The sequence below is a fragment of the Dermacentor silvarum genome, chromosome 1, assembly GCF_013339745.2.
Source record: "Dermacentor silvarum isolate Dsil-2018 chromosome 1, BIME_Dsil_1.4, whole genome shotgun sequence".
NCBI lineage: Eukaryota > Metazoa > Arthropoda > Arachnida > Ixodida > Ixodidae > Dermacentor > Dermacentor silvarum.
Genome location: NC_051154.1, coordinates 191,135,992 through 191,163,152, shown reverse-complemented (window position 1 = coordinate 191,163,152; position 27,161 = coordinate 191,135,992). Strand labels below are relative to the sequence as shown.

Below are 27,161 nucleotides of genomic sequence, written 5' to 3'. Positions count from 1 at the left end.
CACTAACGGCCTAACATTGGAAATTAAAATGTTACTTAGCATGAATGATCGAGCAGACAGTTTTCTTTTTTCTGCCTCTGACATGAATCTTTGGCCAGCAAAACTATTGTGTCTTGAATTCCTTATTATTAATAATTAGAGACAGTAATCGCAGAAACAGGAGTGCCTTCAACAATATAGACAACATATATACCATCTATTTTTCTTACCAGAAACAGACTTATTAAAAATCTCCTGTGCCAGATAGTGCAATTCTGTCACATCAGCTGAATCACTTGAAGAGGCAGACATTACTTGCACTAAAAATTGCATTGTGATAGCTAATTAGCAAAACACTACCGTATTTTCCAGTATAAAATTCGAGTTTCTTTTTTTTCTGAATTTTTCGTCAGTGCGCCTTATAGAGCGGTGCGACTTATATATGTTTTTGTTTTTTTTTCCGGAAAAACTGGTCAACATCGGACTGGATGCTATCGCCACACGAAGCGCGCTGGGTTGACCTCTAGCAGTTGCTACGGGCTGTGTGCGCGCTATAAAGGTATTGCGTTGTTCTCGTGATTGAACTGCCGAGCGCCGTGCGAGAAGGGCGGAGCAGCAACACAAGCGGCAGCAGGCTGACCGTGAGTCAACCGACCCCGAAGTCGTCGCATCTGCAGATCGCTTTCAAGATACGGTGCATGCCGCGGCGCAAACTACGCAGTTGCTACCAGAATACAAGCTGGCCCCCCTCCCTCAAGCACTGCCTTCCTGCTTTCCTACCTTGTGCACGATTCGGCTCACCGTCGTACGCTTAAACTCCATGCGGCACGCGGGGATGATGTTATCGTCCTTGGACTTCATACGAAATATTGCGGCGACCACGACAGCAGAAACGCGCCTGAAGTGTCCATATCATTGCTATTGCAATTACATAGAAATGGCACCCATACACTTGCGCGTGACCCGCATTCATGAAGTGAAGCGTCACTGTATTTTTTTTTTTTATCGCTTACCGAATGAACAGGTGCATCTTACACACCAGTGCAACTTATATACGTGTTTTTTTTTTTTTTTGAAAAACTGCCGTTTTGAGGAGGGTGCGACTTAAACAAAGGTGCAACTTATAGACCAGAAAATACAGTAATTACTTTGTAATTATTCATTCTAAGGTACATGTCCCAACTGCATAACTGAAGTCAAGCAGTAATGAAGTCATATTTATTTACTTGATATCCTGTTTAGCACTACTAGCTTTAACAAATACATCCTCAAAATCTATTGCAAAGTTGACTGATGTTCCAGTTAATGCTTATCAGCACAGCGGAAAAATAAAGTGCAGTCATACCTGAGGTCAAGCTCAGAGGTGTTCATGGGTAATGGCATATGGTGAGGTCCAGTTTTCTGTTCAAATTGACTAAGCAATGTTTCAACCTGAAAGGGTTCATGATTGAGCAATTTAAAAGCAGTCAAGTTACGTCTATACAAATACATATTCATGAAACTGAACATTTTATGATTAGCAATGAGTCAGTCAAATTAACTTACGGTTTTAGCCATGTGCTCCTGCACAAGAAGATCGTTTTCATTTTTAATCCGCTCAATGAACTCGGACACAGCCATCTATGAAAAAGTAAATAACATACATGAGTACCAGTATAGCGAAATGTGTAAACATACCACAGACAAAGATAATATGATTCTTTTCATGCGATTACATTTTATAATCATTCACTGCTCTGGACCAGCTGGTTCCGTTGAAATGCAAGTCAGCACAGCTTGTGCCAATGACAAAGCACGGAAACGAAATTGAGACAGAATCATTACATTACACCAGTCACACTACAGAAAAAAAGAAGCTGAAGCACAGTGTAATTACAGAGCAGATACCATAACTTCTATGCCCCTGTGCAGCAGACACTGGAAATCCAATGGATTGGGTTGAAACCTCAGTTACAAAGTTAATGTGGTGTCCTTGCAGTTTTGCAATAATATGAGTGTTTTCACTGAAAATATCCTTGCAGTTATCACTAAAAATCTCCTTAAAGTTTTGCAATCTTTAAATGTTTCCACTTAAAATACCACTGACTGCTTTATCACAAAAGCCAATAGACTACAGTAGTGTGAGAAAACTACTGAAAAGTAAGTTTACCAACATGTGTGCAACTGTGTACATACTGCTCTGCATAGGGAGGGGCAGAGGATAGAAAGGCAGTGCAAGAAACAAAAAAAGAAAATTGAAGTGAAGTATTGAAAGAAATTGAAGTGAAGTATTGAAGTGCCAGTCCAAGTTTCCTGCGAAGATATCCAAACTGTCTATATGCTATAGTGCATGTCTAGTTAATGTGAACATCCCATTTTAATGTTTGTGATGGTAACACCCAAGTAGATTACTTATAACGTAACCGTTTATAGTGCAAAACTGGCTACATCGCGGCCTTTTCTGACTCCCATTTACCCTCCCATAGAAATCCATGTAAACGCATACCGCTTAAAGTGCAGCCGTGCAAGATGAAATGCCGGTGATTATGCAGCTTCCGCGCGAAAATCCTGCCAACAAGCACGGTAGTGAGCATGCTTCTCAACGAGGTGTACAATGAGGGCGATGTGGAGGAGGATCATGAGATGCGAAGCAAGCGAACAAACGAAAAAAAGAAAAGGCGGCAGTGCGATGTGGGCACGCGGTGGTTGCCTAGGCGATGGAGAAGCCTTTTGCTCGGCTGCTTATCAGCGGTGCGCTTGGCACTGAACGCGGCTTCAGTTTCTGTGCGCCCATCGCGATGCGCATCATGAAGTGCAGATTTCGCATGTGCGACGCTGTCAGCTTCTGCCGTTCATACCAGTGTGCGCACATACAAACTTGGTAGGCATTTGTAGTAGTTGCCGCGGCTGATAGCTCGAGGTACCGAACTCTGATTCGAACGCGTTGCTGTCAGTTCAGCCCGTGTGCGTGATTGCATGCGTAGTCTCCATGCGTAGTCTCCATGCGATCGTCTAGTGACTCTACGGGTACGAACATATCAAGGGCGAGCTCCCCGCGACGGCATGCTGCCCGACACCCCCGCCAGCTAGGCCTAACCAGCACGCATTGTCGGCGACCAAAGTTGTGGTTTGGTGCCGAATAAACGAAATGCGTTGCAAAGGCTGTACGGCACATGGAAAGCAGAGAAACCACTTTGATAACGAACGTAAGAGCACGGGCAACACTTGAATAGCGGCAACTTGGTCCGCGGTCGCCATGTTTTCAACACTGTGCATACACCGATCAGTCCGAGAAATCAGATGGGACACTGTACTGTGTCTGAAATTTCGGTCACCGTCGTTCTTCTTTAAAAAATTATTACTATGTCTGCTTCACGCGAAGCCCGCGGGTACTTGGACATTACCCTTTCAACATTCATAAATTTAAAGGGATGGAAAAATCCTGGTCGCACGCTTCGATTCTCGGATATGTGTGGATGCTTGGTCTACATGTTTTGCATATGTGCACGCCTTGAAAATAGTTGCTTTGGTTATAGTGGGGTACCGCTTATAGTGCGGATATTCGCGACTCCAACGACTTACGTTTACACTGTATTTAACTGTGTCAGCTTCTGTTACAGGTAATCCCATTAGATGATATGCAAATATTAAGGGTACCCTTTTTCGAGTTATATGCATGGATGAAATTTTTGCAACGTTAATTTTCATTCCCCATTCTTGACACCATCTGGCAATGTTAGTTAAGCAGGAATAAGGTCGTATCTGGTCATCAATCGTCCGTACTGTGGTGTAGATGATGCAGTTATCTGCAAACAACCTTAATGTTACATCAGGTTCAACATGAGAATGAATGTCACTAACAAATATAAAAAGAATTGGACCCAGCACAGACCTTTGTGGAATACCAGAGTAGACATTCAAGTCATCACTGTCATCAGATTCAGTGTCATGTGTTTTAATGTACTGACTGCGGTTCGAGAGGTAGGTGATTACCCAGTGTACTATGTTAGTGTCAATCCCGATAGTGTTTAGCCTGTCAATTAATTTTTGATGGCGCACCTGTGAAATGCTTTGGAAAAGACTACGAATACTGTGTCAGCTTGAAGTCTCGTGTTAGTTACTGTAGCAAAGTCATGAGTCATTTCGATAAGTTGAGTTACGCTAGACAGACCTTTACGAAATCTGTGTTGCTTTGAGTAAAGTAGATTGTTATCTTCTAAGTAGGAGGTAATTGCCTAACTAATAATATGCTCCATCATTTTACAACAGAAACTAGTGAGTGAAATCGGCCTGCACGTGTTTACCAGTAACTTGTTACCTCCTTTGTGAATCGGACGGACCATGGCACGGAGCCAGTCCATCGGCAGGATGGCTATTTGAAGTGACGTTACGAAAATTGCATGCAGGAAAGGAGTTATCTGTTCTGCGTAACACCGAAGAAAAATATTTGAAAGATTGTCAGGACCTGAAGATTTTTTAATGTTCATCTGTACTTTATGTACCTCTGTACCGTTATGACTACTTCAGACATTGATAAGGCAGGATCCATCACAGTTTCACGATTTGTAAGCGCAGGGGTACGTGTAATGATGGACAGAGAGTATCAGTTAAGGAAAGATGCTACTCGGAAAAACATTTCTTTAAAGATTTGTGACAGCTCAATCAAACATTCAACATTTACAGAGTTTGAGCTCCTCTTTTCAAATCTGCTTTTAGTTTTTTGATAGCTCATTTGGTAAACTTTTTTTGCGCACCATGCATTTGTAAAAACAATGCATTTTTGTGCAAGCTTAGGCAATAATAGTGACCACAAGAAAGCACTAAAAGATACCTTATATTGCTCCCAATGAATAATAGAATTCAATAAAGCAAAAAAATATAGTGTAACCTTTGTGTTTAAGTTTAGAAAAAAATTCCAATGCTGAGTTTGTTTTACCATTCTCAACAAAGAAACTTTTGAAATTATCTTACTGAATATGTTCGTGGAAAGCTCTGAAAGCTGTTTCTTTGAATTCAGGACATGTCAAAGCATAAACATACAAATTTCAGTATAATTAGACTACATGAAATGCACAAATTTTAGTACACAACCTCTAAAAATGCTACAAAATGAAAAACTGAGAAAAACATGTTTGAAAGTTAGAATTTGGCGGGGAAACAATTTTTTTCTTCGTATTTTCAGCAAGGACGTGGCACTGCCGAAGCGGGCTCTGGGAGAAGAGGCTTAGGCCTACATCCCCACGGAAATTCAAGAGCAGGCAACGCCGTGGGGTGAAATGCGCGTGTGCGAAATTTGGGCAAATTTGCACTTTCATGAGCCACCATGAGTGCTTTTTGCATTTTTTAGTAACTTCTAGTTCATTCTCAGTTTCTACTTTCTAATACATAAATGAAGAGGCTTGGAGGAACACAAAACATAATAAAACACAAAATCGACTTATTCGGAAAAAATCACCGTTTTTGACCCTCATCTCCTCTTAAATGTGTGGCGACAGTGCGAGCTTCATCGGTTATAGTTCCATTTATATCAATCTGAGTCACGTGGTTCTCGGGCCTGGATAGGTAGCGCCGAAACTTTTGTGGATACTGTGTCATGAAATTTATTAGTGTCGTTGAAAAGAAAAGATCTCTTGCGTTCCAAATAGCAGTTTTTAGATCATCAGAAAGTCGGATATCTGATGTCCGTGAAACGCTGTGCCGACACCGCACTCTCCAGTTATGAACTACCTTTGAAATCAGGCGCCGCACGCCGCAAGATTTCGTAGGCCCTGACCAGCTGAATTTGAAAAACACTTTTGGCTATCAGACATTGGGACCCACATAGACTTTTCAAGACTTTACCTGGCCACCACTGACATGTTAGCCTGAACGCCCAGAACTATAACAGTAAGAATATGAAAAATTACCTTAAGCTTAGCTTCGTGGAGTCCATATACCTTTTCATTTGAGAAATTTCTGCATTCCAAATCAAACACCTAAAAAGAATACAAAAGGAACAGTAAGCAAGTGTTTGGCACTTCACTATACAGCAGCTGCGATCGCACACTTTAGTCTCATTCAGTACACTGTGCATCACAACAATGACCTCAAAATGTCATATTCAACAGTGAGTGGGTTTGGGTTAGTTGGTGGTGATCCATGATTACTTGTTGCACGAAAAAATGGGGAGACTACACAAGCGTACCAGGGTAAACTGCCAAGTGAACTTTTAAATTCATACTTATACATAGTGAACAAGGTCACATCAACATTTCAGTTAACAGTTTGCACTTGTATTGTGCCCCATTTCTTCTTGCAAAAAGTAATCATGTCAAATTCATGGATACATTGTTCTGACATCGAAACGTCATGTGGCAGTTCATATTTAATAACAGCAGTTGGATTATGAGAAATGGTGAGGTGAGAACTCATGAATTTATTTAGGCTACTGTTACAGTTCTTTATCATGCCTACAAAAGTTTGGGACAAAGATATTTTTGCTTTTTAGTCTTGAAATGAGACCCATGCAACAAGGGACTTTGCCTAAGACCAATATGAGGACATCACTGCACAAAAACCATACAAAAAAAAGTTTTCAGAGCATGAGATTTGAGATATGACATTTTTTTGTTGCCAACACAGCCGCTTCAAACTGAAAGATGTACTGTATACGTACTTCCTTCCCAGATCACCACCTTGCGCTCCAGAATTACAGGCTGAGTGGCAAATCCATGAGAAAATTTCTTTTTCACAACTTCAATGCCCCAAAATCTTTAGCAGTCGGGTGTAGGTATTAATATAATGCTTTACTAGCTGTACAGCAATTCCATGTGCTACAACCAAAGTCCATGAAGTGATTATGAAACTTCCTCTAGTTCATCTGAAATTAGTTTCTTTTTATGCAATCACATATTACATGAAAGCCAAAGCAATGCCGACAACAGAACAAAAGTCCATACCCCAGGATGTATGCATGGATACATGACCAGTGTGAGTACCCAAAAATAATTTTTTTCTGTACAGGTTAATTTCCCGCAACAGCAAACCTTTGCGATCGATACAGATGACATTTAATCTCAGTTGTTATTTTGTTTGCCTCAGAATACTTTTCAATCTTCAGGTAATCAGTTACGTGGTTAGAACTAAGGATCCTTTCCGCTCTACTGTCACTGAATGCCATACCTGGCAACATGTAGTTTCCGGTCACCTCCAAAAGCACATCTGTCACAAAAGAGCGCGTAATCCAGGCGTGCGCCGCGTGTCACGCAAGCCAGCGAAAGAACATGCCGGCCCCGCGGCAACTTCAACAGAGGGGGAGAGCGCATACGCCTCAAACAACAACGCTAACAAAGGCACCTAGAAGTCTACAAGAACCTCGACGAAGCGACGTTAACCAGAGAGAGAGAGAAAGCCCACGCGCGCGCCGAGACACCTTCTCACCCGGCGAGTCAAGAGAGATAACTACAGCGTGAGCGTGCGCCAACAGCATGAGTCATCAACCCCCCCCCCCCTGACAAAGCTCCGACAGCAGCGGTCGAAGGTACGAGAAAAGACTCAAAGGTTCCCAAGCCTTGGCCATGCTACGAGATCACGACTCCGATAGGAAGGTCCGAGAACGCCTGTGGAAGCGATATAACCGCCGTGCGAGAATCAGAGTGTGGAATTCAGGGAGTTCGAGAGTTCAGTCCGCACCAGTGAAGTGATGTAATGTGAAGACCGAGCGTCTGCGGAAGAAGGGGATTCCCCGGCAAGCTAGTCGACGAGTCCATCGAGCGTCTGCATTTCCGGAAGAAGTTCTTTCTTCGAGATTTGCCCCGAGTTACGCCGAGATCATCCGACTTCAAGACCAACACTGGTGAATACGATTGGACACTTAGTGTTCCTTTTTATTCTGTGCTTCACGTGTTAGCTCTTAGTGCTTGTCGTTAATTATTTTCTTGTGTTTGTTAATACCCATCTGATTTGTACTGTGTTGTGTCTAGCCTAAGTGTGCAAGTGTGTGTGTAACTGCCTTGTGTGAAGAATATATTTTGTTGTGTTGTGACAACTCTGGGCTCTGACTCGGTCTTTAGACAGCAACCGGCGTTCGCTGGTGCACCAGAGAGCCCATTCTTAATTGTCCTTGCTTTCGTGGGATTATTTTCGGAAGCTGACAATTCTGCTTTGGAATTTGGTCCGGCGTCTGCGCCTCGTTCACTGGGGTCTGTGACAATATTTCTGGCTTCCGCGACAAGGACCTTTCTGGTGCAAATTGTGTGTATAGTAGGGAGAAAGAGCCTAGGGTCGTTTACATTGCTATTGTAAACGATTTTCAGTGTTGTACCACGTTTTGCTAACTTGTGTGCTGAGAGCAGCTCGATTGTTGAAACCTAGGCAGATATTTTTTGCACGCGGTTAGATTTTTGAAGGGCATTATGGATCTCGAGAAATTAGTTGCCCTTGGTGAGAAGATGGGTCTTTCCGGAGCGGAATTACGGAAGTGGGTTAGCCTGACGGAAAAAGAAGCTTTAGAAAGAAAGCGAGAAAAGCTAGCGGCCGAAAGAGCCAAAGAAGAAAGAGAGGCGCAGGAGTGAAAAGAAGAAAGAGAAGCGAAGGAGCGACAGATAAAAGAAGAAAGGGAGGCAAAGGAGCGACAGATAAAAGAAGAAAGAGAGGAGAAGGAGCGATAGAGGGAAGCTGAAATAGCTGAGAGAGAAAGACAAAGACAGCATGAGTTAGAACTCGAACGACTTCGTTTGCAGCAGCGCACAGACGCTACTGCCCAGGCAAGAGTCGATAGCACTGAAAGCGAAGAAACTAGCTTCCGTCTGAACCCGAGAAAACTGCTTGTGGCATTTGATGAAAGAAAAGATCATCTGGATGCTTACTTGCACAGATTTGAGACAGTTGCTAAAAGCCAGAATTGGCCAGAGGATCAATGGGCCACTGCGTTGAGCACGTGTTTGAGTGGAGAAGCACTTAATGTGTACGGTAGGCTAATGCCAACCGATGCCTCTAATTATGGAAGGGTGAAAGCTGCTTTACTGAATAGATTTAAGTTCACCGTAGAAGGCTTCCGAGACAAGTTTAAGACTGGAAAGCCCGTCGATGGCGAGACTGCCACGCAATTTGCCGCGCGGCTCAGTCACTATTTTGATAGGTGGACCGAACTTTCAGAGACTGCACAGGAGTACGGTGCACTTAGCTTCTGATCAAGGAGCAGTTATTCATCAGTTGCCACCCGAGCCTGTCACTCTATCTGAAAGAAAGGAAAGCTAAATCCCTTCAAGATATGTTGGAATTGGCAGATCAATTTTTGGAAGCACAGGGAGGCACCAATCTCTCCAAGATCAAAAAAGAGGAGCCAGAGGACGCAAAGAAACCGGCATCCGATGAAAGGAGAAAACCTCGGAAGCCTGTTCCGAGGTGTTATCTCTGTAACCGACTGGGCCACCATGCTAGCAATCGTCAGACCAATTTTACGTGCCCCAATGATGTCAAATGTTTTAAATGTGGGCGAACGGGGCACAAAGCAGATAGATGCCGCAACGTAGTGAAGGAAATTCCTCAAGCACCCTGTGTGTATATCCCGCCAAAACATCAAGAAGACGACATAAACGACGGCTTTGTAGAACTTCGAGACAGAAAAAGAATTCCGGTCGTTAATGCGGTGATGACACAACGCCCAGAATTTACCGATAAGGGAATGCCTGTCCTTGCCGGAAAAATGGCAGGAAAAGAAATTACGGTGTTACGAGATACCGGCACCAGCACAGTGATCGTGCGAAAAGATTTAGTCAACGACGAAGAGCTCACGGGCGAAAGCCGTTTAGTTTACCTGATCGATGGTACGACTAGGAAGCTTGTTGAAGCCAAGATTGAGGTCGAGACACCCTATTACAGTGGGAATGTCACTGCTCTTTGCATGGACAGCCCACTGTATGACCTAATTCTAGGAAACATCGAGGGAGTTCGCGCTCCAGACGATCCGAAACCTTTGGAAGAAGAGCCGAAGATCGAACCATCGACGATTGAAGAAGCTGGCGGAAAACCAGCAACTACTGACGATAACAAGGCGGCAGCTGTCTTCCGAGCTCGAGCGAAGGTTCAAACAAAACCTTTCCAGCTCCTTTCCACGCCCAATTCGGAAAATAAACCGACTGGGACTCATAACCAAGTCAAACACCACGATCGAAAAACCAAGGACAGGAAATTTAAATTTAAGAACTGTTGACGATTATCCGTGGTGCAAACCATTTTGATTGAGTGCACCGAGTGTTTATTTATGTATCATGGACATAGTGTTTGTGTTCTGTAAACTACCCTTTCATAGTTTTGTATACTTGTTGCACATGTTATATTTCAAATGTTTGCCTTGTTATGCGAGATATTTGTAGTCCAAGTGTACCTGTGTGAATTATGTTTGAATTCGATGTATCACGAGTGATGTGCGATTTGTGGTGGACTGATTTATTGACTTATGGACCCGTGCGTAGTGGACTTTTGTGCGCACTTCTTTTGTGTTTTCTTGAATATTATTGCATAATATTCTTAAAGTCGGGGGGGGGGGGGGGGCAGTGTCACAAAAGAGCGCGTAATCCGGGCGCGCGCCGCGTGTCACGCAAGCCAGCGAAAGAACATGCCGGCCCCGCGGCAACTTCAACAGAGGGGGAGAGCGCATACGCCTCAAACAACAACGCTAACAACGGCGCCTAGAAGTCTAGAAGAACCTCGACGAAGCGACGTTAACCAGAGAGAGAGAGAGAGCCCACACGCGCGCCGAGACACCTTCTCACCTGGCGAGTCGAGAGAGATAACTACAGCGTGAGCGTGCGCCAACAGCATGAGTCATCACCCCCCCCTTGACAAAGCTCCGACAGCAGCCGGGGTCTGTGACAACATCTCCTCGCTACACATAGGAGATCCCTTTCTTATCTCTAGTTGTAACCACTTAACTGATTAGCTGTTTTCTCTGAACCCTGGCTCTTGTTCTGCGGTAAGCTTTGACGGAGAGGACCTCTTTTACTCTATACCTCATGACAAGCTTATGATTTCCGTAAAATATTGCATAACTGAACGTAACGATGAACTTGCTTTTAGTAACAAGTGGAGGCTTTATTGGAACTTCTACGTTTCTATCTCAAAGCCACGTTTGTTACACGGGATGGTGCCCTGCATATTCAAAAGTTGGGCATCTGCATTAGTTTAAAGGTGGCGCCTGTCCTAAGTGATTTATTCCTGTCTGCTGTTGATCACGCTATTCAATGTGAAGTGAAAGGATTGGCAAAAAAGATTTTTCGGTATATGAATGACTTTCTCATCATCTTCTCTAGCAATCCTTGTACTTTCCATCTTAGCGACGTAATGAAGATTTTCAAAGAAAATACCTTTGATCTACCATTCAAGTGTGAACAGCCTAAGGATGGTTCTATTCAGTTTTTGGATTTATGTTTGTATTTTGAGCTGGAACATGTCTGCTGGTGTTTTTTGCCGCGATCGAAAAAATCACTCTTGAGCTATTGTTCAGGGCATTCCAAGATAATTGGCATTGCCTACATCTCTCTCAATTCTGAATTAAGTAAATCTTGGAACCATAAGATGGAGCACAGCTTTTGGGAACAATTAGCTCATCTAAAGAATGCCGGCTTGGCAGTTTCAACTTTATAGTGCGTTTCTTTTAGGCTGCTCAAATGATTGAAGCTGTCGGCATCTCAACTTGGCCAACGCCTAAGTCCCACCATTAGGCCGAAGAAATTAGCAGTAATCCCATATGTTCCCGGCCACGGCGGCCGCATTTCAATGGGGGCGAAATGCGAAAACACCAGTGTACTTAGATTTAGGTGCACGTTAAAGAACCCCAGGTGGTCGAAATTTCCAGAGTCCTCCACTACGGCATGCCTCCTAATCAGATTGTGGTTTTGGCACGTAAAACCCCATAATTAATTAATTAGTAATCCCATATGTTCACAGGCTTTCACATCGGTTTAAAAAGATTGCCAAGGGTTTTGATGTAAATGTTTTTTCAGCTCGGGGAAAAGTCTGAAGAGCCTGTGCTGCAGTAGACAGGAAAAGATCAGGCCAGTCACAGAGGAACCTGTGCTCTGTTAACCATCGTAATCGACCTGTTACCTGTGCATGTGGTGTTTTTTATAACATCCCACTATCGTGTGGAAGAATGCTTATTGGACAGACTGGCGCCTGCCTTAATGAAAAAGGTTACGCCAGCACAACAATTTAAAGGGCACACCGTCATCACATCTGTCAGCACATTGTCGTTCATGTGGCTGTAAACCATTTTTCAAAAGAATGCTTGTCATCTTCATGCAAGTGGATCAGAAAGCTTCTGAAATCATTGAAGCTCTCCAGATAAAGAAGAACCATGATCATTCAATTTCCATCCCATTTATCAACCTGCACGATTGTGAAATCAGCCTCCTCGAAAGATGTGGCAAATACCAGTAGCGTGAGGTTGCGCGCGCAGACGGACTGTTTGTATTTATTCCTTCCTGTGTGCAATAAACCAGTCAGTTGTTAGTTCAGTGCCTGTCCTGTGTCTTTCTCTGTCTTGTGTTGCCGTTACCTTTGCCCTGCTTTTACCATGAAGACCAGAGCATATACGATCCCAGAAGCTATCTCGGGCCATAATATGGCTTGTGTGCTGCTGCTTTTATAAGAATGCATTTCTTGCAGTAAATTAGCAGAATAATGTCAATATAGTAAACTTTGATTAATTTGACTCTGGCGAATTCAACATTTGCTAATTCGATCCCATCCGAAGGTCCCATCCACCACCCATACAAATTTCAATATTTTGATCATGAAATTGGCCTTCACCAGATAATGAAACTTGACTGGTTGGCACCAATGTGCTTGGCCTTAATAGTGAAATAGTGACCCCCAATGCTGCAGTGTCTGCCTTGGCGAAGCTAGGGGACAGTGAATGCATCAAGACATGTTAATCTCCTGCTGAAAACGTCTATTTTCGGCCTGCCATAGGAAGGTTTTCAAGAGAAAACGGCAGCTCACAATAAATGATTATCATAATTACCCTGATTCTAATGTGTGCCTTTTTTTCGCAAGGAAGATTGGTCCAAAAATTGCCTGTACGGTGCAATCGGATACAAAGTCAGAACTGTGTTTGCAACAGCCTACTGTCAGAGCCAACTTAGTCAACATCACCACTGACAACACAAAATCGGAGGGATCATGATGTCCCGCAACAAGCCTTGGTTGCAGGACGTCTTGGTTGTGGGAAAAACACAAATTTTTATGAAAGAAGTGATGGCAATACTGAGAAACATGCTAACATATTTCCTTGCTCCAGTAACCAACTGCAAAAGTACATGTAGAATTAGTGATGTTCATTTTCAGTGCAAAGGTTACTAGCCCAACAGTACATTGTTGCATATAGCATTAATAACTGATGGGGCTCTATGCCCTATAGCTGTACAGGCTATCAGACAACACTATGGAAGGCTCAGGTTGATTTTAATCACTCGGGGTTCTTTAAGGCACACTGGAGTCTCAGTACATGGTCATTTTTGCCTTAAGCCCCAATCAGGTTGTGACCGCTGTGGCTGGGAACTGATCATATGAATTCAAGCTCAGCAGCAGAAATAACATAGCTGCTGGGCCACCATGGATGATATAGCAAACAGCAGTGAAAACTAATAACTTGCCTCAAAGGCTGCATCAACTCCAACCTTCTTGAGTCGTTCAAACTGTGAATCACTCAGAGCATCCGTGAGAGCTACCTTAGAAGATAAAGCATCTGGAACAGGAGAAGGAATGCATAATATCGCACATATTATCAGCCTTCATAGGTTCATAGAGAAAAGGACGCTAGTGTTCTGTGTCAAGTTGCTGCAGCCTGTGCACACTATACCATATAACTGCAAGCTGGGTGAGTCAGAACGTATTTATATTGGAAGAAAAGCACAACAAAACAGGGACACTGAACTGTGACAATTCTGGTGATGCTGGGGTGTTCGCACATGCAAAATGTGGTTTTCTATTTTTGCATGTCATTTTGCTAATTTTGTTACGGGTACATTTCTTTGTTAAACCAGTGGCTGAGCAAAAATATATGTCTTCAAGTTGTGGACTTCAAGTACCGGCTTCTATTGTCTTTGGTTTGGCATCTATTTTTTTCACACATTTGTTCAAAAATGCACACCATTAAGCCACTGTGCAGGTCCATACAAATAACAAAAGAAATGCGGAAAGCTCTACAAAATCGCAACCACATTTATGTTGCTACAAGTAGTACAACCTAGACGTCAGTACTTTTAAATTATGACTAATTGTTTATATTAGTTAATCTAATTTCAATGAAGCAGCTATTAACCGGCATTAACAAAAACATTCTTAAGACACATTTCAACATCAGCCTACTTATGTCCAATCCAGGACGAAGGCCGCTCCTAAAAAGTTAGAAAGGCCCTTAAGTCTCCTTACGTGCATTGAATGCGAAAGCATTCTGGGCGGGTCGACCATATCGACGTCCCTTTCATATAACATTGTCAGATTACGTCATCACTTTGTCATGTGACCTTGGTAACTTAAGGTTCTTATTTGGTCACGTAACTATGTCCCATGATGTGATCAATCGGTCATGTGCTCGAATTGGGCAAAGTCAATTTTGCGGGTGGGCCAACCAAATTTTTAGGATGAGCCAAGTCAATTGTGGGAGTGGGCGAGGTCGGTTTTGAACGTGGGTCAACTCAAATTTTTGAATTGGGCGAAGTCCATTTTTTGGGTCATCATCATCATCAGCCTATTTTTATGTCCACTGCAGGACGAAGGCCTCTCCCTGCAATCTCCAATTAACCCTGTCTTGCGCTAGACGATTCCAATTTCCACCTGCAAATTTTCTAATTTCATCACCCCCCCTAGTTTTCTGCCATCCTCGACTGCGCTTCCCTTCTCTTGGTATCCATTCTGTAGCAACTCTAATGATCCATTGGTTATCATTCCTACGCATTACATGGCCTGCCCAGCTCCACTTTTTCCGCTTAATGTCCATTAGAATATTGGCTATCCCCATTTGTTCTCTGATCTACACCACTCTTCTCTTCCTGTCTCTTAACATTAGGCCTAATTTTTCGTTCCATCGCTCTTTGTGCGGTCCTTAACTTGTTCTCGAGCTTCTTTGTTAACCTCCAAGTTTCTGCCCCATATGTTAGCAGCGGTCGAATGCAATGATTGTACACTTTCCTTTTCAACGACAGTGGTAAGCTCCCGGTCAGGATTTGGCAATGCCTGCCGTATGCACTCCAACCCAATTTTATTCTTCTGTAAATTTCTTTCTCATGATCAGGGTCCCCTGTGATTAATTGACCTAGATAAACGTATTCCTTTACAGACTCTAGATGCTGACTGGCGATCCTGAATTCTTGTTCCCTTGCCAGGCTATTGAACATTATCTTTGTCTTCTGCATATTCATCTTCAACCCAATTCTTGCACTTTCTCGATTAAGGTCCTCAATCATTTGTTGTAATTCGTCTCCATTGTTGCTGAATAGGACAATGTCATCTGCAAACCGAAGGTTGCTGAGATATTCGCCGTCGATCCTCACTCCTAAGCCTGCCCAGTCTAAGAGCTTTAATACTTTTTAAGCATGCAGTGAATAGCATTGGAGAGATTGTGTCTCCTTGCCTGACCCCTTTCTTGATAGGTAACTTTCTACTTTTCTTGTGGAGAATCAAGGTAGCTGTGGAATCCTTGTAGATATTTGATAAGATATTCACGTACGCCTCCTGTACTCCTTGCTTACGCAATGTCTCTATCACTGCAGGTATCTCCACTGAATCAAATTTTTGGGCGTAGGCCAAGTAAATTTTGGGAGTGCGCCAAGACGGCTTTGAACGTGGGTCAACTCAATTTTCGAAATGGGCAAAGTCAATCTTTCAGGTGCGGGCCAGGTCGGTTTTTACTTCGCATTGAAACATGACGTCATCACTTGGTCACGCGGGTTTTCGTACTATCAGATGTTAACGTTGGACAGATGCCAGATTTACTGCTTCATGGGGCACATAATGCTTTCGTATGAATAATTTCCATTAGTGCTGACTTGCGCCCGCTGATTTCATCCTATGCTTCATAATTAATCTTCTCATCACACCACTCTCGAGTGCCTTTCCCTTCCCCTGGCATCCCATTCTGTTACTTCGAAAAACTAATGGTTATCTGGTCTGTGCAACATGACCTGCCCTGCTCCATTTCCTTTTAATCTCTCAATGAGATGATCAGCTAGATGCATTTCCTCTATAATCCATACTTCCATCTTCATGTCTCTTAAAGGGAGATGCAGGTCAAAAAATGGCATTTTTTGCTTCAAAAATACTCTTTTTTACATTATAATTGCAAAATTACGCTTCAACATGCTATTTTCATATGTTAAAAAAAAGAAAAAAATTAAAACTGTTTCTGCAACCAGACAACTGAAAAAAATTATCCTAATCGAGGCATGGTAGCTGTCAGGCTTCATTTTTCCATTTGTGCTCGACTGATGAGGCTCACAACCACAACACTTATCCATATGGTGAGCTCTCCTGGTGTAACGACAAGCGAGCACTAGCCCTGGCTGAGTTGGCCACCAGCTCATTCTCTAATTTTCACCAGTGCTAAGGCAAAAGCTATGCTTCCTACATATCAGAGGTTCACAAATGAAAAGCTGCTGTCTCGCTGCGTTCAGGACAAAATCCAAAACATGGCTGAGTATTTCAAAACCAATATTTGGTTGTGGTACCCCAAAACAAGATTTGCTTTATGCACTGTTGTAGAGATGGCCACTGCTTTAGCCACACTGTGGTTCAAAAAAGGCCGCAAAGGTTTCAAGGAGGTTCTACAGAAGTTTGGTGTTGGGAGTTTATTGCACTGACCAACCAGAGACAAAGAGAAGGATCACAAGAATGCTTGGAACAAAGACAGCTGAAGCTAAATCTTGTCACTGCAGTTCAGCAAAGAATGCCTGGCTGGAGCAGGAAGCTTGCAAGGGTTCTGACGGTACTCCCTACACAGCGGGAGAATTTTGAAGTTTTACACTTTTTTTTAGTGGTCTGCATGCTGGCCAAATTTTATCTAATTGACCCTAATAGTAATGAGCATATTTATAACCCTAATAGTAATGAGCATATTTATAAACTTTCAACTTCTTTTTTTCTCTCTCTCTATCTCTTTTTTTTTTTTTTCAATCTTATGCAGGTTTCATTGCATGTGCGTAATAATTGTTGTACGGAGTCATCGACATAAAACCAGAACTTTTTAACATTCAGCCTGTCAACAATGAAGTGAAAATAACTGGACGCATTTGCCCTGTGCCACAACGACACTCATCGGCAAACCATGGGACAATAAGCTGCGCATACAACAGAAGGGCGGCGATACTTGAATCGCTTCACACCGTTGAAGACTTCCCAGCAAATTATCGCATGGTGTGGCTTTAAAAAAATGAAAAAAAAAAGCAAGGAAGACCATAATTACGGCTTTGTGATAACATGCTCTACCATGGTCGCTCGACTTGTGCCCCCGCCCCCCTCTAGCCTCAACTACAACCCCTGCTCGACTACTACGTGTGGGGCCTCATTGAAGCAAAGGCCAATGTGCAACACCACGATACCAAGAATACTTTGGAGGCATCCATAAAGCAGGTGATGATGAATCTGGACAGCGCTGGACAAGCCTACACCTCCAGCCATTTCAGGTGTAGGCTTCAGAAGATCATGGCAGCTGACGGAGGTTACGCTGAATTCGTTTCATTTGACAAGGTTTTTTTTTTTTTTTTTTTTTCGCTGTACAAAGTTTTGTATGAATACATAAATTTTTTTCAATTTGTTTCGGATGTTCTTCTTCGTATAGTAAATTTTCCTGAATTACCTCGACCACCCTGTATTTATGTAACTCGATCTTAGCTAAGTTTTGCAAGCACAGGCATAATGATGGCTGAAATTTAAGTACCTGGTCCTATAGTAATTTGCAGCAATTTTGGTCACGTACATTTAAGGAAACCAGCCATCAATGTTCTCGATAATGGTGACGAGATTTAAAAAAAAAAATCCTTAGATAATAAAGCTAAAAGAAAATCATTTAAGAGCTTATTTGCAATTATTTGTCTCTAAGAAGCAATACAGGCTTTTTTATAAGACTCTCCTAGGTCTGGTATGAAGCCCAAACCTTACACACGAGACCCTACTTTTCCCACTTCCATGGGGTAGAAAAAAACAGATAAGAGTTTGAGAAAATAAAACATATTTGGAAATAGAAGAATAAACTTGATACTATTGTCCATAAATTTCATCTTATTAGATTAATTATTAACGAGAATGGATCTCTGAGAAGTATCTTCCCTTAACATTACACCTATCATTTTGTGTTCTATTACACATTGTGCGGTCCTTAGCTTCTTCTCATGTTTTCTTATCCTCCAAATTTTTGGCCGTGGTTAATACTAGCAGAATGCACTCATTGTATACTTTCCTTTTCAAGGATATTGGTAAGCTGTCATTGATGACTTCAGAATGCTTGAAACGTGCACTTCTGCACATTATTATTTATCTGAAAAGTTTTTATTTCATAATCTAGGTCCCCTAAGACTACTTAGCCTAAATATACTTTTTCACAGCCTCAACAGGCTGACTACCAATAATGACCTCTTGCTCCCTTGTGAGGCTATTGAATCCTACTTTTGTTTTCTGCATATTAATCTTTGACACTTTGCATTTGTAAGCCATATCCTCAGTTGCTGCATAGAAACATGTCATTTACAAACTGCAGGTTAGTGAGAAATTCTTCATTATACTTTACATCTAATCCTTCTTCATCTAGAATCTCGAATACTTATAGTAAGCATGTAGTGAATAACAATGTGAATAACAATGGAGAGATTGTGCCTCTGTGCCTGACAACCTTCAGAATTTACATTTTTCCACTTTCTAAAATGAAAAATTATAGCAGCTGTGGAATGGCGTTTATATTACTTAAGATATTCACAAGTGCTTCCAGTACTCCTTGATTATGCAATGCTTCCATCACTGCTGGTATATCTTCTGAAATGAATTGATCTGCTGTAGTAGCCCAGTGGCTATGACTCGCTGCTGAGCTCGAGGTCGCGGATTTGATCCTGGTTGTGGCGGGTGCATTTCGATCGGGACGAAATGCAAAATGGGCACATTTTTGTCCAATATTTATTTTCCTTTTCCGTCATCAAAAACACCTTATTCCAGCATTTCTCAATCAACCACACATGTTTCTTACTGATACTTTGGGGTGATCAACTCTTTCATACCTCAGCAAATATGATTTTCAGCAGCCTTAATTTTTTTATTTAAAGAAATACTACAACATGTACTGCAATATATCAGATGATACCTTGTTGAATAGTCTTTGAGTGAGTGCAACATAGGAGTAATGAACATTCTTGAGTACATATTTGTGAAATATCAAGGAAGCAGTGAAAAAGAGCTAAAACAAAGTGGTAGCAGCACCATCAATATCTTTGCCAAAATCTCTTTGCAATCTGCAAGGATAAATTTTCGTTCAATAGCATTTATGAGAGTACACCAACTCCTTGCTTTGGGCTTGAGTCCAGAATAGAGTGAAATAGAATGTTGAAACCCACAGGCAATACTAGGTAACTTTAAGTGTTAAATTAAAGAATAATTACCTTTCGCTGAGGCAATGCAGTCCTCAAAGAGACTGTCTACAGCTTTCTGATTCTTCAGTTCTGTTGAGTCCACCAAATGCTTCAGGTGTTTCTTTTTATGAAAGAAAAAAAAGTGTTTACATTAGTGCAGTAAACATTTACTGGGCAGTCTTTAGTTCATATAAACAGCATTATTAGCACTCAAAACCACTCTAAATTATTCTTCAATGATGTTACCCAATAGTGTACTTGCCAAGAACGATCATAAACTAACCCAACTTTCATTTCCTTAGTCAGTTGAAGTTTGATCAGTCTAAATTTTTCTGCACTAGTTCTTGATGATGACATGCATGGTGCCAAACAACTTAATGAATGCAGTACAACACTTGCACACCCTGTGGTGCGTGCAAATTGAAGGGAAGGGTGCAGTGATGTGCATACCAGCACGCAAAACTTGTCTTCTTTCCACTGTTTCTGTTTATCTCCACCGCTGAACTACTTTGTTGTGGTGATGCAGGAGCAGCCATGAATGCACCTTGCTGGTCAGAAAATATAACCCACCAGAAAGCCAGCAAAATGAAAGTAATTCAGAATGCAGTTGTATGCACTTATGAGTAGGTATGTTGTAACAAAAATATAGCTCCCTAACTTGTAATGCACAATCAGCAGCAGTCATTGACTGCTATAAAAATAATAATAAAAAAAACCTCCACATTACTTTTTTGCTCGAAACGGAACTGAACCGCATTGTAACAATTTTTTTCACTCCAGATTGAAACTGAAAAAAAGTAACGGTTTTTGATTCAGGTTGGCCACCTTTTCTGGAGTTTTTCATCCATGCATTGCCTGCATTTTTGGCTCAACTATGTTGCCTGATTCGCAAGTACCAACCATCTTCCCATGATTTTAGATGTAGCAGCATCGTTAGTCTGGTTTTCAGCATATCACATCGGGGGCCGCCTAGGTGTTGCATTAACTAGACAATATTTGCATAGCATCCGACGAGCGGACTCGCCAGACTGTGATGATTGCAATGTGCCTGAGACAGTGGATTACATATACTTGTTGCTTGTCCCCAGCACGACTGTGAATGGCAGGCACTGATCTCTCCGTTGGCGCCGATTAACAACAGGCCGTTCAGTGAAGTGTTACTGAGCCCTTGGCCGGACATACCAATGAAGTGAGCCATCAAAACTCTCTTAGAATATTTAGTTAACCGAGGCCTAGATTCAAGGCTGTGAACGGGATCTTCGAACAGGAATATGTATAGCATACAGTCTCAATGATACGAACCTCTTGGGATGGTGCAAAAATTTGTAACACCTGAAAATTGTATCACCCAAGAACATAAACAAATCAGGAAATCAAGGGGGAACACGCTGATGAAATAGCCAACTTGATCAAATTTTCCGCTATAAAATGTTTTCCCCCACAATCCTAAGCACTTCCTTTATCTCATGGCGAAATATTTGGAATAGGTACGCTGAAGAATTTGAGAAATTTCTACTTCTTTAGTGTGTTGTCTTTGAAATCAGGAAGAAAATCAGGCTTCAGGAAGTGCTATCACACTTCTGATCACGGCAAGCGCGGCTTTACGTTGACGCAGCGCTGCCATCTTGGTGTCGCCGTAAACACGAGAGATCGGAGATTCAGATAGCCGTGGTGCTATATTTCTCCATGCAGAAATAAAAGTAACAAAAGCGAGCGCAAAGAGGAAAAATTAGCGTCGTAATTAATTGCGGCAGTCACGTGGTGCGCAGCAGGGGCGTAGCCGGGGGGGGGGGTCTGATAGGGCTTCAGACCCCCCCCCCCCTCGAAATTTTTTCGTGCTGGCATGCACCGCCGACCAAAACAACCACCAGCGCTGGGAATCATTCTGGATTTTGTATACAATGTGTTTTCCACACTCGCAGAGACCTTTTGGCACGAACATTACGAACTCGGGCTGGATTTCGTGGCAACACCCTTGCACCTGGAGTCACATAACGCAAGGAGCTACATCCGAGCTCAAACTTTCAAGGGCTTTTCGATAGCGAGCCGGCGCGTTGCGGCATCTCGCAGCGGCCATGGAATCTATGGAGTGCATGGATTCCAATTCCGAAACTTTGAGTATAAAGTTCTCATAAACTTTTGACGCGAAAGGTGCACTGACATTTCCAAAGGCGTGCTTTAGATTTTCAATTCTGGAACTTTATGGGTTTAATATGTTTTTGTAAACTTGGGCTAATCTGCGTGCACTGGAGCCCTCGTCTCCAAGCCATTCCAGAAATGGAAGCCCGCGCTCGCAATCTTCCACACACACGAAAATACTAAATATGACCGTGACTGCCAGCTGGCAGCTGATAATTTTCTCCAAACATTTTCAGGAAGGGCGCCCAATGTGATCGATCAGCTGGACCAGGGCAGGCAAAGTAAAATAAGAGAAAACGGAAGAAAGTTAACGGCCTATTATGGAAGCAGTTCTTTTTTGTGGGCGACAAGCTCTGGCTCTCCGTGGCCATAGGCACAGTGGTACTATGGATTTAATGCAAAGTCCCCCTGAAAATGCTGGTATTGTCAGAGCGCTTCTTCGCATGCGAGCTGATTGTGGAGATACATATCTGAAGAACCATTTGGATGTTGCCCCAGTAATGCCTCGCAATTAAGCCAAGATGTACAAAACCAAATTATAGAAATTTGTGGTGAAATTCTCAAAGAAAGTCTAGATGCAAAAGTAAACACTACAGGCTGCTTCTCCATATTTGCTGACAAAACGACGGATATTGCTGGAATCCAACAGCTTACTGTTTGTGCAAGGTACCTAAACAAGGATGCCAACGACATCGAAGGAGTACTTTTAGGTTTTAGCACCGGAATAGATGCCCTCTCTCATTGCGACTGCAGGTTCTATGTAAATGTGTAGAAACTGCTTCAGATTCTAGTCACCCTTCCAATGACCACTGCCAGCGCAGAGAGAATATTTTTTAACATGAGATTACTAAAAAACTACTTGCACTCTACAATGTCTGAGGAACGCATGGTTAGGCTGGCGCTTCTATACGAACAGAGATGTCAGCATCAATGTGTCCGAAGTCATTGACCGCTTCGCTAAACTTCCCCGCCGAGTGAAGTTTGTCCTTTAGATAGCGAAGCAGCAAAAATCAATGCAAGTAAAAAGCTCTGTTCCTTCAGGTTCATAAACTCGTAATTATGAAAACGTATGACTGTTCATTAGCTTTTAATACCGCAGAAATTTTCGCCGTTTATTCTAACAGTTAGCATCATGATCAAAATTATCATGTGAATACGAAAATTACGAGGACATCAATAACCAATTTTGACCGACCTTGTTCATTGAAAGCCCGGCCCTCGTGGCGTTTCCCAACAAACACACTCGGATATTGGGTAGTTACTCTTGCCGCATCACCTGTGGCTTTTGTCTGGCCTTTTCTTTCCCTTTTAGCTACCTGCTTTTACTTTTTTTTTAAACCGAAGATATACCCTTTTTTTAATTTTGGGTGCAGAATATTTATTGCCGTTCTGCAGGCAGTAAAATTACACATTTTCGTACTGATTTCTGCATTCCTCTATTATTCTACCCATACGGTGCTGTCGCGAGAGCCGCATGGCCCAAGTACATATCACAATTTCTGCGATCATAGTTTTGTTGTTGCCTGGATCGTCTGTCTTTCTATGCATAAAGTTTAGTATCTGTGACTGCGCAACATGTTTATTTGTCTTGTTTGACGCATTATATACAGTTACGTTTGCTTAAATACGTAGATTTATTGGAGACATACGTATATTTCAATATCTTGTTGCGAGGCTTTGTGTATACAAGCAGTGCATTTTGTTTCCAGTCACACTTTTCTGCCCTTTATCAACTTGTATTTTCGCATTTGTATATTCCATTCTATTTTCACATTTCTAATGTACATTTTGCAGAAATCCTGCTTCTGATATGTACTCACTGTTGCGACTATAATCTCCGTGTAATTACAATACACGACCCGGTAACGAGTGCTCATGCGTAATCTATTGCAACGTAGGACAGCATCATTGAGGTTTTTCCCTGGCCGTTGCATATGTACAGTCACGAGCAAATGTTTGTGGACCAAAGGTGCCACGATATTATTGTTTTTCTTCGCAGCCTGGGCATTCCGGCTGAAATCAAGAGCGCAAGCCTACGTGCGCGTGTTGGACCAATACAACGTATTAAACCAATTCGAGGCCGCGGAGCTGCGCTTGAATATATTTAAATTTTTTGCTGATGCCATGGTCTCCAAACTTCTGCTCGTGACTGTACAAAAAAGTAAACAAGGTTCTTGAATGACACAGATTTATCAAAATATTTGTGCTCAACTTGTTCTTTTCATGGCCTTTACGTTTTTTACATCAGCTGCATGCACTGCTTTGCTGGTTTCGAACTGATATAGTTCTAAAGTTCGTGTGATATTTTCTTTACTTATTAAATAGACAAAAAAAAAAAAACGCGGAAGCATTGATATGTTATTTCTGCCACAATTTTTGGGACATATGACTATATTTTTTTTATGAAAAAATACATATTTTACTTGACAGTAAGTAGCATTCAGTAATTCGTTTGCAGCATCTAATATACAATGACATTGGCAATGCAGTTATTATTGATGTATTTGATCCCTCAAAAATTCTATAAGGAGGAGGCCGCGCTGCAACGTGAGCCCCCCCTCGAACAAAATTTCTGGCTAATCCATTGGTGCGCAGGAAGTGCTCCTATTGGCTAAGACGAATTTGAATCACTGACGCGCCTAATTCGTGCACATTTTGGCAGCAGCGCGCTGTCCACTTCACGTGTTCTGAGGCTGGCTTTTCAAGATCTGGCTGGTTATCTCGAGTTTCTTTCATTGCTGCATCCTAGCTGCTGCCTGATGGTGATAAGGACATGATTTATAAGGTAATTTGAAAGAGATAACCTGATCTGATTTCTTTACAGCAGCGAAGCTACTTTGTATCATGTGATCTAACGGGTGCAAAGGTAGAAAAGTTTTGAATGGTCATTGGCCACAGAAAACGACAGAAGGCGTGGGATACAGAGATAAGGCTACCCATGGAATCAAGTGCTAATGATTTTGCTGACGCAGCAAGACTGGGTCGCGTGTGATTGCAGGCTCCTGATACAGTTGCATGGTGTTTGAAAACGGCGGACAAGTTGCACGATACTGTAGCAAGCAGAAGTTTTTTTTTTCCTCTCTTTTTTGAGGGAAAGGGGGAAAGTGGGGGGGGTGTCGGTGCAGTCCAGACAGAGTGATGTAAGTCGCCCTGGCAACAGGAATGCGACCGGTGCATTGGCGTGGCCGCTATGCTGGCCTGACAACAGCCAGTGCTTGGCACTACTGGCCCACAGGGGCCTGCTGCGCCGGAAATGGTGTGGCGGCTCAAAAAGTGGTTTGCAACATACAAAATTTAGCACATTGTAAGCTAATGAACTTGAGCTGAGAATTGTGGAGAATTCGTATCAGGTGTGATCTTATCACCGAGATTCTACTCTAATCGCATCCAATTGCCTGTCCGCATCATTACTCCTCAGTCCCCTAATTTTCTTCTCTTCCCTTCCTCAATATATTCTCCCCCCCCTCTCTCTCCCCCCAACAAAGCTTTGCTTCACACAGATTTCAGCATTAGTGTAGGATCTGCATAATTCTTTGTAACTACGAGAGTCAGAGTCTGACTGAGCCTGGCTGAGTAGAATTTTGGTGCCTATGAGTCTGAGTGAGCCCCGGTCAGGAAAAGTTTGGTGAGTCTGAGTGAGCCCTAAGGAAAAAATTCAAGGGGTACTTAGTTATCCCTACATGGATGAATGCGAAAGCGTTGCGGCCGCGCCAGCAGAAGCGCCACGACGTCACGTGACCAACGGTGTTTGTCACAAGGTGTACACAACACAAGGTCATGTGTTCAACTCCCATCAAAGGTTGCGAGTTTGATTGCCTTAATTAACTCTACCTTTATTAAATGTGCCTTAATTAACAACAAAGGTCGAGGGTTTGACTTCCACTAAAGGTCGTGGGTTCGAGTGCCTTAATTAACTCTAGCTCATTTAACTGTGCCGTAACTTTATCTTAACACCAAAGGTTGTGGGTTCAACACCCACCAAAGGCTGAGGGTTCGTAGCCTTTTTGGACCATCGCCAACGCTGGATTTTCCGCCTCATGAGCCATATAATGCTTTTGCATTAAAAATATATTTTGTGAGTGATATTGTCACGTACGAGTTTGTACTGCTGTGGACAAAATGACGTTGGTTGGGGAAGAAGAGGCTGAAGTGTCTCGGAGCTCGGTAGATGGTGTCACCCTGGCCACAGAGCTACAACCCTCTGTATATATTGTAAATACATATATTTTCTTCTCGTAACATTTTGGTGGAGGTGCGGGGTAATCTCGCCACAAGCCGGCCCTGGATCTTCGCAGCGGGCGTCACATCGGTTCCGCTGTTATGGCTACTGACGCTGCCTCCGCCGCTCAGACACCGGCGGAAGTGGTACTAACCCAGCTACGTCACCCGGGAATCTTCACTGGCACTGGCAAGGTCGACGTCGAAGACTGGCTGACGTCGTATGAGCGCGTCGGTAAGCACAACAAGTGGAATGCCACACATTTGCTGGCCAACCTGATCTTTTACTTGGGAGGAACCGCGAAGGTATGGTTCGAGACGCACGAAACCGAAGTTACAAGCTGGGACTCCTGCAAGGAAAAGCTACGCGATCTTTTCGGAAGGCCTGTGGGACGTCAAATGGAGGCCAAGCAAGAGCTAGCGTCTCGTGTCCAGACACCAACCGAATCGTACGTCGCGTATATTCAAGACGTTCTGGCTCTCTGCCGTAAAGCGGACGCGGACATGCTAGAGGCCGATAGGGTTGGACACATCTTGAAGGGCATCGCAGATGATGCGTTCAACCTCCTGCTTTGCAGGAACTGCTCAACGGTTGAATCCATCATAAAGGAATGCCGGAATTTTGAGCAAGCGAAGAGCAAACGCATCGTACAACGCTTCGACCGACTTCCCAATACGGCTGCCACTTCCTCCTGCAACGACCCTCCGGCATCACATCCGCCTGCCACGCCAAGCTTGACACAGGTCATCCGCCGCGAACTTGAGGCTATGGCTCCAAGTTCTCACTGTCCCCATACGCACGACAACATGACCATCTCGCTCATTCAAGCTGTTGTCCGCCAAGAAATTGCCAACATGGACATCCAGTCTGCCGTCCGCCCACGTCCCACCCCTACCACTCCTGTCATTGCCTCTGCTGCACCTCGCCAGTCGTTCCCGAGTCGATATCGGAACCTATCTGAGTGGCGAACACCGGATGACAGGCCGATTTGCTTTGCTTGCTCCCGGGTCGGTCACATCTCGCGCCACTGCCGTAGTAGCCGCTGGTACTCCTCGCCTCGACCATACGCTGATCGCCGCTTAGACCGAGACCCTCGGTCTCTGTCGCCCCTCTCTGAACCATACCATGCCGGCCTTCCCTCTCGGGGAAACACCACTAGCCGCTCGCCCTCGCCGCAACGCCGTCAGTCCCGCTCGCCTACACCTCGACGTCCCTCGTCCCCGTCCTATGCGGGCCGCTTCTCGGGAAACTAA

At 43.2% G+C, this 27,161-nt stretch overlaps 1 protein-coding gene across 2 annotated transcripts in view; it reads right to left on the bottom strand.

Annotated features, from left to right (window-relative positions):
* Nucleotides 1–27,161, bottom strand: part of LOC119436551 (guanylate-binding protein 4-like) — a 162,635-nt gene that overhangs the window by 43,987 nt on the left and 91,487 nt on the right. For both annotated transcript variants that reach the window (XM_049658538.1, XM_037703429.2), the window contains exons 15-19: nt 19,581–19,671; nt 13,596–13,687; nt 5,865–5,933; nt 1,525–1,599; nt 1,325–1,410 (exon numbers count right to left, since the gene is read on the bottom strand). In XM_049658538.1, coding sequence (XP_049514495.1) covers nt 1,325–1,410; nt 1,525–1,599; nt 5,865–5,933; nt 13,596–13,687; nt 19,581–19,671 — 413 coding nt within the window. The remainder of the gene's footprint in view (nt 1–1,324; nt 1,411–1,524; nt 1,600–5,864; nt 5,934–13,595; nt 13,688–19,580; nt 19,672–27,161) is intronic.